General features: G+C 44.0%; 1 protein-coding gene across 2 annotated transcripts in view; it reads right to left on the bottom strand.

Annotated features, from left to right (window-relative positions):
- Positions 1-5,906: 5,906 nt before the first annotated feature.
- LOC106562017 (ALK tyrosine kinase receptor) overlaps positions 5,907-13,612 on the bottom strand; it is a 285,056-nt gene continuing 277,350 nt past the window's right edge. For both annotated transcript variants that reach the window (XM_014126545.2, XM_045688931.1), the window contains 4 exons: positions 10,559-10,660; positions 10,171-10,305; positions 9,067-9,157; positions 5,907-8,809 (listed from right to left, as the gene is read on the bottom strand). In XM_014126545.2, coding sequence (XP_013982020.2) covers positions 7,649-8,809; positions 9,067-9,157; positions 10,171-10,305; positions 10,559-10,660 — 1,489 coding nt within the window. In that variant the 3' untranslated portion in view covers positions 5,907-7,648. The remainder of the gene's footprint in view (positions 8,810-9,066; positions 9,158-10,170; positions 10,306-10,558; positions 10,661-13,612) is intronic.

Here is a 13,612-nt window from a genome sequence, read left to right on the forward strand (position 1 = left end):
TACTGCAAATCAAGTTTGAATTGAGCTGTATGTCTGAGTGAGTTAAGTCACGTATGGTAGCAGCCAAGCAATAGTCATTATATAGTAATTTATTCAGTTTTGGCAGATGTCATCTGAAGGGCAACTTACAGGGTTTACCAGAGTCATGGTACAATACTTTATTATTACAACATTTTACAGCTGCAGTTCAATTGTTTTTTACAAGGAGCAATGGAGATATGTGCTACTGCAATGAAACCGCATATAATGTGAACACACAGCCGATCGGGAAAAGTGTGCAACATGTTACGTGAACCCTCTGTCATAAGAGCACCTTAAAGGAAAAATTAAATCATTTTGAATGTTATCGTTTTTGGGAATCTTTGAGCAATGTTCTATCGATTCTCGGTGTCATTTCATGTTCTTATTTTGCCCTCTTGGGCAGAAATACAGCCGGTATAAGTCAGTATGTCAAATTATCAAATGTCTTCACTACTTGTCTATAACAGCTTGTAAGGCTTTACGAGAGAGCGTACAAGCAAAGGGTTTACACAACATATTCAAGCAGACAGGCAAACAACTGACACATTGGCACTTCCTGGATACATTCAAATCACCTTCCTCTTAGCTTAGCATAGGCTAGCACTCAACTTCATGTACCCATTTGAGACTTACGTACATGAAAGTTGATTCGATTGTACATTATAATGAAGTAATGATCACATAAAACATATGTCTTTGAATGTATAAAAGCAGATTGCATTGACAGTGCACATTGAATGTAAATGTGTACATGGTCGATGACCAATGGGGTAAGAAGTTAGATCCTCACAAAATATTTCCCATAGATTAACTCACAAGTGGACCACAAGCAATTTGGGTTCAAACTTTTCACTCAGAATACTTTATATTCTACAACACTCTTCTTCAAATAGAAAAATGATGCAGATTTATGAACATATATTTCTTCAAAATAGCATTTTGTGGGTAAAGACCTACAGTGGGGGAAAAAAGTATTTGATCCCCTGCTGATTTTGTACGTTTGCCCACGGATAAAGAAAGGATCAGTCTATAATTTTAACGGTAGGTTTATTTGAACAGTGAGAGACAGAATAACAACAACAAAAAATATCCAGAAAAACGCATGTCAAAAATGTTATAAATTGATTTGCATTTTAATGAGGGAAATAAGTATTTGACCCCCTCTGAATCAGAAAGATTTCTGGCTCCCAGGTGTCTTTTATACAGGTAACGAGCTGAGATTAGGAGCACACTCTTAAAGGGAGTGCTCCTAACCGCAGCTTGTTACCTGTAAAAAAGACACATGTCCACAGAAGCAATCAATCAATCAGATTCCAAACTCTCCACCATGGCCAAGACCAAAGAGCTCTCCAAGGATGTCAGGGACAAGATTGTAGACCTACACAAGGCTGGAATGGGCTACAAGACCATCACCAAACAGCTTGGTGAGAAGGTGACAACATTTGGTGCGAATATTCGCAAATGGAAGAAACACAAAAGAACTGTCAATATCCCTCGGCCTGGGGCTCCATGTAAGATCTCACCTCGTGGGGTTGGAATGATCATGAGAACAGGTGAGGAATCAGCCCAGAACTACACGGGAGGATCTTGTCAATGATGTCAAGGCAGCTGGGACCATTGTCACCAAGAAAACAATTGGTAACACACTACGCCGTGAAGGACTGAAATCCTGCAGCGCCCGCAAGGTCCCCCTGCTCAAGAATACATATACATGCCTGTCTGAAGTTTGCCAATGAACATCTGAATGATTCAGAGGACAACTGGTAAAAGTGTTGTGGTTAGATGAGACCAAAATGGAGCTCTTTGGCATCAACTCAACTCGAGGAGGAGGAATGCTGCCTATGACCCCAAGAACACCATCTCCACCGTCAAACATGGAGGTGGAAACATTATGCTTTGGGGGTGTTTTTCTGCCAATGGGACAGGACAACTTCACCGCATCATTTGACGGGGCCATGTACTGTCAAATCTTGAGTGAGAACCTCCTTCCCTCAGCCAGGGCATTGAAAATGGGTCGTGGATGGGTATTCCAGCATGACAATGACCCAAAACACACGACCAAGGCAACAAAGGAGTAGCTCAAGAAGAAGCACATTAAGGTCCTGGAGTGGCCTAGCCAGTCTCCAGACCTTAATCCCATAGAAAATCTGTGGAGGGAGCTGAAGGTTTGAGTTGCCAAACGTCAGCCTCGAAACCTTAATGACTTGGAGAAGATCTGCAAAGAGGAGTGGGACAAAATCCCTCCTGAGATGTGTGCAAACCTGGTGGCCAAATACAAGAAACATCTGACCTCTGTGATTGCCAACAAGGCTTTTGCCACCAAGTACTAAGTAATGTTTTGCAGAGGGGTCAAATACTTATTTCCCTCATTAAAATGGAAATCATTTTATAACATTCTTGACATGCGTTTTTATGGATTGTTTTGTTGTTATTCTGTCTCTCACTGTTCATATAAACCTACCATTAAAATTATAGACTGATCATTTCTTTGTAAGTGGGCAAACGTACAAAATCAGCAGGGGATTAAATACTTTCCCCCCCCACTGTATTCAACATTGTCCAGTATACACTACATGACCAAAAGTATGTGGGCACCTGGTTCTCTAACATCTCATTCCAAAATGATTGGCATTCATTTGAAATTTGTCCCCCTTTTGCTACGATAACAGCCTCCACTCTTTTGGGAAGGCTTTCCACTAGATGTTGGAATGTTGCTACAGGGACTTGCTTCCATTCAGCCACAAGAACATTAGTGTGGTCGGAACTGATGTTGGGAGATTAGGCCTGGCTTGCAGTCGGCGTTCCAATTCATCCCAAAGGTTTTCGATGGGGTTGAGGTCAGGCCTCTGTGCAGGCCTGTCAAGTTCTTCCACACGGATCTCGCCAAAACATTTCTGTATGGACCTCGCTTTGTGCATGGGGGGCATTGTCATGCAAAACAGAATAGGGTCTTCCCCAAACTGTTGCCACAAAGTTGGAAGCACAGAATCGTGATTCCAACTGAAATAGCTGTATACACTAATTTGAAGGGGTGTCCACATACTTTGTATATACAGTACCAGTCAAAAGTTTTAGAATACCTACTTATTCAAAGGTTTTATTTATTTTTACTATTTTCTACATTGTAGAATAATAGTGAAGACATCAAAACTATGAAATAACACATATGGAATCATGTAGTAATCAAAAAAGTGTTAAACAAATCACAATATATTTTTAAAAATGTATTCTTCAAAGTAGCCAACCCTTGCCTTGATGACAGCTTTGCACACTCTTGGTGTTCTCTCAACCAGCTTCATGAGGTAGTCACCTGGAATGCATTTCAATTGACAGGTGTGCTTTGTTAAAAGTTAACTTGTGGAATTTATTTCCTTCTTAATGTATTTGAGCCAATCAGTTGTGTTGTGACAAGGTAGGGGTGGTATACAGAAGATAGCCCTATTTGGCAAAAGAACAAGTCCATATTATGGCAAGATCAGCTCAAATAAGTAAAGAGAAACAACAGACCATTATTACTTTAAGACATGAAGATCAGTTAATATGGAACATTTCAAGAACTTGGAAAGTTTCTTCAAATGCAGTCGTTATGATGAAACTGGCTCTCATGAGGACCGCCACAGGAAAGGAAGACCCAGAGTTACCTCTGCTGCAGAGAATAAGTTCATTACCAGCCTCAGACGAGCCTCAGTCATTGCAACCCAAATAAATGCTTCACAGAGTTCAAGTAACAGACACATCTCAATATCAGTGATCCAACACACCTCCAGGCTGTGTAAGGGCTATTTGACCAAGAAGGAGAGTGATGGAGTGCTGCATCAGATGACCTGGCCTCCACAATCACCCAACCACAAACCAATTGAGATGGTTTGGGAATAGTTGTACCGCAGAGTGAAAGAAAAGCAGCCAACAAGTGCTCATCATATGTGGGAACTCCTTCAAGACTGTTGGAAAAGCATTCCAGGTGAAGCTGGCTGAGAGAATGCCAAGAGTGTGCAAAGCTTTCATCAAGGCAAAGGTTGGCTACTTTGAAGAATCTCAAATATAAAATATATTTTTTAATAATGGATTTAATGGTGCTCCGTGGGATGTTAAAAGTTTCAGATATTTTTTTATAACCCAACCCAGATCTGTACTTCTCCACAACTTTGTCCCTGACCTGTTTGGAGAGCTCCTTGGTCTTCATAGTGCCGCTTGCTTAGTGGTGTTGCAGACTCTAGGGCCTTTCAGAACAGGTGTATATACAGTGGGGAGAACAAGTATTTGATACACTGCTGATTTTGCAGGTTTTCCTACTTACAAAGCATGTAGAGGTCTGTAATTTTTATCATAGGTACACTTCAACTGTGAAAGACGGAATCTAAAACAAAAATCCAGAAAATCACATTGTATGATTTTTAAGTGAATAATTTGCATTTTATTGCATGACATAAGTATTTGATACATCAGAAAAGCAGAGTTTAATATTTGGTACAGAAACCTTTGTTTGCAATTACAGAGATCATTCGTTTCCTGTAGTTCTTGACCAGGTTTACACACACTGCAGCAGGGATTTTGGCCCACTCCTCCATACAGACCTTCTCCAGGTTTCGGGGCTGTCGCTGGGCAATACGATCTTTCAGCTCCCTCCAAAGATTTTCTATTGGGTTCAGGTCTGGAGACTGGCTAGGCCACTCCAGGACCTTGACATGCTTCTTACGGAGCCACTCCTTAGTTGCCCTGGCTGTGTGTTTCGGGTCGTTGTCATGCTGGAACACCCAGCCACGACCCATCTTCAATGCTCTTACTGAGGGAAGGAGGTTGTTGGCCAAGATCTCGCGATGCATGGCCTCATCAATCCTCCCCTCAATACGGTGCAGTCGTCCTGTCCCCTTTGCAGAAAAGCATCCGCAAAGAATGATGTTTCCACCTCCATGCTTCACGGTCGGGATGGTGTTCTTGGGGTTGTACTCATCCTTCTTCTTCCTCCAAACAAGGCGAGTGGAGTTTAGACCAAAAAGCTCTATTTTTGTCTCATCAGACCACATGACCTTCTCCCATTCCTGCTCTGGATCATCCAGATGGTCATTGGCAAACTTCAGACGGGCCTGGACATGAGCTGGCTTGAGCAGGGGGACCTTGCGTGCGCTGCAGGATTTTAATCCATGACGGCGTAGTGTGTTACTAATGGTTTTCTTTGAGACTGTGGTCCCAGCTCTCTTCAGGTCATTGACCAAGTCCTGCCGTGTAGTTCTGGGCTGATCCCTCACCTTCCTCATGATCATTGATGCCCCAGGAGGTGAGATCTTGCATGGAGCCCCAGACCGAGGGTGATTGACCGTCATCTTGAACTTCTTCCATTTTCTAATAATTGCGCCAACAGTTGTTGCCTTCTCACCAAGCTGCTTGCCTATTGTCCTGTAGCCCATCCCAGCCTTGTGCAGGTCTACAATTCTATCCCTGATGTCCTTACACAGCTCTCTGGTCTTGGCCATTGTGGAGAGGTTGGCGTCTGTTTGATTGAGTGTGTAGACAGGTGTCTTTTATACAGGTAACGAGTTCAAACAGGTGCAGTTAATACAGGTAATGAGTGGAGAACAGGAAGGCTTCTTAATGAAAAACTTACAGGTCTGTGAGAGCCGGAATTCTTACTGGTTGGTAGGTGATCAAATACTTATGTCATGCAATAAAATGCAAATGAATTACTTAAAAATCACACAATGTGATTTTCTGGATTTTTGTTTTAGATTCTGTCTCTCACAGTTGAAGTGTACCTATGATAAAAATTACAGACCTCTACATGCTTTGTAAGTAGGAAAACCTGCAAAATCGGCAGTGTATCAAATACTTGTTCTCCCCACTGTATACTGGGATCCTGTGACACTTAGATTGCACACATGTGGACTTTATTTAACTAGTTATATGACTTCTGAAGGCAATTGGTTGCACCAGATCTTATTTAGGGGCTTCATAGCGAAGGGGGTGAATAAATATTCACGCAGCACTTTTCTGTTAATTTTTTTCATTTCACTCCAATTTGGACTATTTTGTTTATGTCCATTACATGAAATCCAAATAAAAATTTATTTAAATTACAGGTTGTAATGCAACAAAATAGGAAAAACACCAAGGAGGGTGAATACTTTTGCAAGGCACTGTAGAAAATAGTAAAATAAAGAAAAACCCTTGAATGAGTAGGTGTGTCCAAACTTTTGACTGGTACTGTATGGTGTAATTGCTGCTGGCTAAGGCAACAATGTAGTTTAATACATTTTTACGGGTCATGAATCAAGAAAACGTTTTCGAAAAAGCCCCCCCCCCCAAAAAAAATCAAAAATGTCTCCATTTCAAAGCTCACTTTCAATTCAATTAATCGCCACATATAAGAGTCCATGGAACAGTAATTTCTGTCTTTCCATAGAGAGCCATAATGTATACATATAAAACATATTTAACGAGAAATGGAAGGTGAACTTGCCTGAATAAACATTTAAGATCAGTATACAGTAAGCTCCATAGTATTGCCTTTCTAAGAAAAAAAATTCTGTCTGTCTTTCTTTCCCTCTCGCTCAAACACACCTAATCACACACCTTTAAATTGCAAAGACAGCCACTCACATACTCATGGCACCGTTACACCCCCCCCATCAATTCCCTTTCACTCCCACCCTCATGCCATAGCAACCTTCACCACCATGAGTACTGATTCCAACTATCTGAAATACCATTCAGTGCATTGGTCATTGTTTACAATGGTTTATATTAATTCAATTAAGTCAACGTTGGACAGATTAGTGAAAAAAATTGCTAACCCATGTACAGTATGTGAAAATAATTTGGATAAGGTTGGTGTATTAATAATTTATAGAGCTCCCAAATAGTAAATAGACAAATTAATAAATAAACAAGCAGGCAAGCAAACATCAACAAACACATTTTTTCTTCATTGTAAAAAAAAACACAAAAAAACTCAGGAATCCAGTGTCCGACTCTCACGATATTTTGGGAAAATTGTTTCTGATTGGTGAGTCAACTGCCAAGGCCTAAATTGCCAATGAAATAGATAACCTGCAATGAATGACAGCTAGAGAAGAAGTTAGCTAATGCTGCAGTCAGTTAGACATCTAGCAGATGTGTATGGTTCTTCGTTATGTGTTTGTATGTTCTGTTTGTGTGTTACCAGCATGACTCCATGTGAAAGGCTGCGTTGACATCGACAGAGGCGCGAAGATGAGTGGGCGGCTCGTGAACACATTGCAAAGAAATTAGCTAGTTCAACCAAATGGAAACATCTAACCGTCCTGCCACAATTGTCTACTGAACATGCCAGTACTGCAAAATGTACATTGTTCCTGTTTTCCTAGCCAACAACCCACAACCTTTTCTTCTTAATGGTCCTGTGCTTTAACACCCCATTGTAATTTCCACAGCCATTTTATCTCATTGGGATGAAAGATTTTGGACTCAATGCAATGGCTTGATCCAATCGGTGGATGAAACCAAGGTGTCGAGACGGGAGGGCTGGTCGTAAGGTGTCCTGACACAGTGTTGCACGGTGTATCATCAAGTCTGGCTGTATGCCTATCTGTCTGTACACACGGTCTCCGAGGTGGAAGCCAAAAAGCAAGGTGGAGGTTGGGGGTTGGAGGGGCTAAAGCACTGTGGCATTGTGGCCCTCCATCCGGGGCAGCCTCGGGTCCTGCACCGTCCCCATGGTGACCAGCAGAGGGAGGCTGTCTTCGGCTTTGGCCGTCATCGAGTGGCTCAGCGACAGCTGGGTCCCCGCCACTCCTCTCTGGGGGGCCACGGGTGGCGGGGAAGGGGGCGGTGGAGGAGGGGGGTTGACAGAGACAGGATTCTGGTGATGGTGGGCTGCCTCTAGGGGTAACCCTTGCTCCTGGTAGCCATAGCCGATGTTCCCGCAGGGGAATCTGCGAAGTCTAAATAGGGGGACCGGGGGTAGGGTGGTCGAATCTAACAGGAGCGGGGAAGGGGTAGGGTCAGTGGTACCCAAGGAGGTAGCCTGGGGTGGGGGCGGAGGTGGCAAAAGCGGCCTGCAGAACCCCTGCTGTTGCTGCTGCTGGTGATGTAAGAGCTGCAGCTGTATCTGCTGTTCTTGATGCTGTTGCTGCTGTGGATGGAAGGGGTATGGTGGCTGGAACTGCTGCTTGTGCTGCTGGTGCTGGAGACTCAGGGCCCCCACCGCCTCGGCCACAGTCCGTCCCTTGTGCTCCTGCCCCTCGCCCGGCACCCTCCCACCTCCAACTCCCCCACCTCCACTGCCCACTCTTTCCTGCTTTTGCTGCAGCTGTTGTTGTTGCTGCGGTTGCTGCTGCTGCTGCTTCTTCTGCTGCTGCAGCTGGAGGAACCAGGAGCCGTAAGTGGGGTTCCACAGGTTGGTGGGTTTCCCGTTGCGACCCTCCTTATCCCCAGCGTGGCCCTGGGTGAAGGCCAGATTGACGTGGCCACCGTCTGGGTTAGGTTGCTGGGTGGAGATGGGGGGAGGCGCCTTGGAGGTGGGTGTGGTCTTGGTGAATGTCTGGGGGTGGGGCTGGGGTTGTTGAGCCATCGCCTGCGGCTTGCAGGTTTTGGGGGGCTGGTTGGAAAGGAGGAGGGGTTGTTCAACTCTTCGGTTCTCCTCGGTGGGCTTGGGGGCTGACGGTGGCGGTGCGGAGCCCGCACCGTCAGGCGTCAGAGTGGACACCAGCAGGGGGCAGGCCGTGGGGTCCTCAGGGCGCATGAGTACCCGCTCCTCCTCTTCAGGGAGGGGGCCATATTCCACAGGCAAGGGAACAGTCACCACATCGGGGTCCTGGAGAGGATAGAGGAGCAATGGTACTAGCATTAGACACTAACAATGGTGAACAACAAACTACGACATTAACAATGTCTGAATTTGTAGAAATTCCCAAAAAGAATACAGATTTTATACGGACAGACAGGTTATGAGCTATATCACTTCTTAAAATAGTCAAACATATTAAAATAATCTCTTGGCAGTTAGTCATAATAATACTTGAGCACATTTCAAGTGCAGAGGTGTTGACTCTCAATGTTCACACTCCCTACCTGTAAGCAGTAGTCAATCCTTTCCAAAATGGTGGAGAAGTTGGGCCTGTCTTCCGGTTGATGCTGCCAACTCTGTGTCATTATCCGGTACCTGAGAGAGAGACACAAAAAATATTATTTTTTCTATTTGATCTTCGCACAAGTTGACTAGTCTCTAGACAGATGGTTTACTTCTGGCACTGTATCAATGCTCCAGCTAAAACGTCTGTACAAAACGTCTGTTGCGGTGTCAGTTGGGAAAGAGAGGACAAGTCAGAAGTGGGAAGTGTCACCGATAACGTCAATGCCATATCCACTTGCAACCTTAGCTAAACATGAGCACAATTCCTGCCTGCATTTTAAGCCTCGCCTACCCGAACTTGTCATTTGTCTGGAGAGTTGGCTGTCTGAAGAGTCCTTTGGAAATGTCCAAGAGAAGCTGACATCCTCCCCAGACCTTGTGCCTTTGCTGCCTAGCTTACGATGCTCCAATGTCTGGGATATCCGAGACCACACGTTGACAAACACAATTAAAAAACATGTTGCCCCATTCACTAATACACTTGACAAACTCACACACAATGAAGTCAATGAAGTGTAACATCCCGCTAGTTTGAGTGATTACTGTTGGAAAGTCAGTGGGGGTTAAACTGAACCCTGGGGTACCCCACCGAGACATCAAATCAAGCTTTTTTTTTATTAGCAGGGCTGATTTGACTCTTGTGTAATATGCTGTGGTAATGTGAGCTAGTCACGATGAAGTTTACTACATGGGGACCGTGTCTGTTTTTGTGTGAAAAAATGATCAAAGAAGAAAAGGGTGGCGAGCACGTGATAGTCTGAGAAGTTATGGGTGTGTTTGTGTGCGAGTGTGTGTGTTTGTATGCTTGTATCCCTGTGTAAGTCTGCATACTGTGTGTGCATGAGTGAAAACTGTATACTGTGTGTGAGGGTGTGTTATGTGTGTAACAGAATAAGTTCCATCGCTGTCTGAGTGTCAGTTCAGAAAGGGGTGGAAGTTGACTGAGCGACAGTTCACTTTTCAATCTTCACTAGCCTGCTAGCTCACATCTGCTACATGTGTTTGGGTGAAGTGTGATTGTTTTAGTGGTATATTGGACTTACACAGGCCCTGGGCAGTTTTTGGGAGGGTCCATCCTTCCCCCGCTGTTGACAAACTCCAAAACTTCCTGGTTACTGCGACTGGGATAGGGCATATAGCCCAAAGAGAAGATCTCCCATAGCAGCACCCCAAAGGACCTGAGAGAGAGGGGGAGAGAGGTAGGAGGAAGAAGGAGACGGGGGGAGGGAAAGAATCAAAGGTGACAGGGGTGAACAAGAGAGGGAGGAAGAAGTGAGGCTTTCAAAAGGTGAAAAAGTATATTCTCCATTAGGACAGAGAGAGGGAGGTGAGGACAGAGAGAGGGTGAGGTAAACTGGAGGGGTGAAATGAAAGGGGGTGACATTCAAGATAACTAAAATGTTATTGGGAGTGCGTTACAATGGAACGTACCACGTATCCGTTTTGGATGTGAAGATCCCTTCCATGAAGGCTTCTGGAGGCATCCACTTCACAGGCAGCATGGCGCGCCCACCCTTTCTGTAGTAGCTGGCCCTGTGGGGAGACACAGACACACACACGGTTGATTTTGTTAGTGCTTTTGCAAGACTCCATTTACTGCACAACAGGTAGAGAAAGGGATGAAGAGAGAGAGGGCAGGGCCAAAGTTCAGTCACACCAGTGTTTCCATAGAAACAACACACCATCAGATCTAATAATTGGATCCTCCTTTTACACAGCGATATTGTGCCGTGCTGATCCAATCAGTGGAATTTTACAATAACTGTAACAGAATGAGTGGACGCCCACAAAAGTCCTCAGTCCTCCTTATCTTCAAGAGAAAGGGGGGGATTATTTTCATTTTTTCACAGACCGAGTTGTTTTAAACTGTCTCACACACATGCTGTGAGCTTGTTATCTGATACGCAGCAGAGTTATCAGATTGCCCGCTGATAACAGCCTCAGCCTGTTTCATCTTCACCGGTCCCAAACACACACTGGAGAAGATAAAAGTTAACTTGGAACTGCGCCCACTGGTATGGCATTGTTTTTTGGCTTGCTTCTCTAGAAATTCTGGTGGCCATGACAGATGCTAAACGTGAGTTGCTGTGTGGGTGTGGTTTGATGTGGGTATTTCTTGGGTGTGTTCTTGTAGAATGTTTTGAGGGATTGACGGCCCATGACAAACCTTTTCATTCTCCTGAGGGGGAAGAGGCTCTGTCACACCTTCTTCACAACTGTGCACGTGTGAGTGGGCTATTGTAAGGCCTTTAAGGTGAGTTGGACACCAAGGAACTTAAAGCTCTCAACCCGCTGCACTGCAGCCCTGTAGTCCACGATCAGCTCCTTGGTCATCTTGACGTTGAGGGAGAGGTTGTTGTCCCAGCACCACACTGCCAGGTCACTGACCTCCTCCCTGAAGGCTGTCTCATCATTGCCGGTGATCAGGCCCACCACTGCCGTCAGCAAACTTCATGATTGTGTTGAATCAAATCAAGCTTTATTTATACAGCACATTTCATACATGGAATGCAACACAATGTGCTTCACAAGAAAAAACTAATAAAAACAATGAAAATAACAAAGAAAAACTGAATGAAGCTAAAATGGTGTGTTTTAAGATGTCTTAAAAATGTCCACAGTTTCGGCCGACAGGCTATTCCAGAGGCTGGGGGCATAGTAACTAATGGCTGCCTCGACATGCCTCTTGGTCCTAGGCATTGGGGTAGTTAAAAGGACAGTGCCAGAGGACCTGAGGGACCTACTGGTTACATAACTTAAAAGCATGTCTCACATGTATTAGAGTGCACAATCGTGTATGGATTTAAAAACCAATAGAAGAATCTTAAAATGTAATCTTAAACACACAGGCAGCCAGTGCAGAGACCTTAAAATCAGTGTAATGTGTGCTGTCCGTCGGGTCTTGGTCAGTACCCTTGCTGCAGCATTCTGTGTTGACCAATGGCTTTCTTAGTTAGACCAGACAGGAGAGCATTACAGTAGTCAAGCCTGCATGTAATAAAAGCATGGATGCTGCACCTTGGCAATGTTTCTCAGGTGGTAAAAATCGACTTTTGGTCACATTCCTAATCTGTGATTCGAAATAGATTTCAGAATCTAAAATAACACCTAGGTTTTTGACTTGGTGTTTTATCTTTATAGCCCGTGAATTGAAATGTTCATGGCAGATTCTCTCTGTGCTTTGGCTCAATAAGTGCTTTGGTCTTGTCTTGATTTAGCTGAAGGAAGTTGTGAGCCATACAAAATCACTAATACAGTCTAATAATTTATCTGTGGAGCTACAATCCTCTGGTGACACAAAAATGTAAAGTTGTGTTTCGTCTGCGTAGCATTAAAAATCAATGCTGTACTTTCTGATAATGCTGCCAATGGGTAACATATATAAACTGAACAGTTTCAGACCGAAAATCAAATCTTGTGGAATGCCACATGTGATATGTATTTTCTCTGAGTTATGTACACCAGGAGTGACAAAAAAAACTCTCCACGCGGTTAAATAGGTCCTAAACCAATTTAGAACAGGACCCGAGAGGCCAACCCACCACTCCAGTCTATCCAGAACAATGTCACGGTCAACGGTGTCGAAAGCAGCACTTAAATCCAAGAGTACAAGGACAGAGAGCGGTTTTGGCATCTGTGTTGGTTCTATGCTTATTTCCCACTTTAACTAAGTATTTCTCTGTGCTGTGGTGGGCCCAAAAAATATAGTTGGCACTTAAAAAATCTGTTTGAAAACCAATTTCTCCAGAATTTTGATTAAGAATGGATGGTTGGAGATTGGCCAAACATTGAAGGGATTCTTCAGAAGGGATATCACCACAGCAGTTTTTAGTGCAGTGGGGAAAGTGCCTGTGATCAGGGAGTGATAAACCAGAGCTTACACTTCTTCAGATATGCAATTAAAAACTGCTTTTGTACCGGTTGTGTGGAGAGATGGACCAAGGCGCAGCGTGCTCTGAATTCCACATATTTTATTTAGTGAAACTTACAAAACAAAAGGAAACAACCAACTAACCAGAACATCAGCGGTGCTACATGCACTAACTCAAAACAAGATCCTACAAAACACAGTGGGGAAATGGCTGCCTAAATATGATCCCCCATCAGAGACAATGATAAACAGCTGCCTCTGATTGGGAACCATACCAGGCCAACATAGAAATAAATAACCTAGACTAGAACACCCCCCCTAGTCACACCCTGACCTAACCAAAATAGAGAATAAAAAGGCTCTCTATGGTCAGGGCGTGACAGCTTTGAAGAAGGTGGTGGGGATAGGATCGAGAATACAGGTATAAGTTGTGATATCACTTTCCTGAGCATGCCTGTGTCAACCAGGGAAAATAACTCCATAGTGCCTTTAAGTATCATCAAACTTCTCAACAGGTATTGCTTGACTGATACCCAGCCTAATGCTTGAAACTCATCACATTTAGATGTGGAGGAAAGTTCACATAGGTTCCTGGGGATAGGATAAAAAAAATA

This window comes from Salmo salar, chromosome ssa11 (assembly GCF_905237065.1).
Source record: "Salmo salar chromosome ssa11, Ssal_v3.1, whole genome shotgun sequence".
Taxonomy (NCBI): domain Eukaryota; kingdom Metazoa; phylum Chordata; class Actinopteri; order Salmoniformes; family Salmonidae; genus Salmo; species Salmo salar.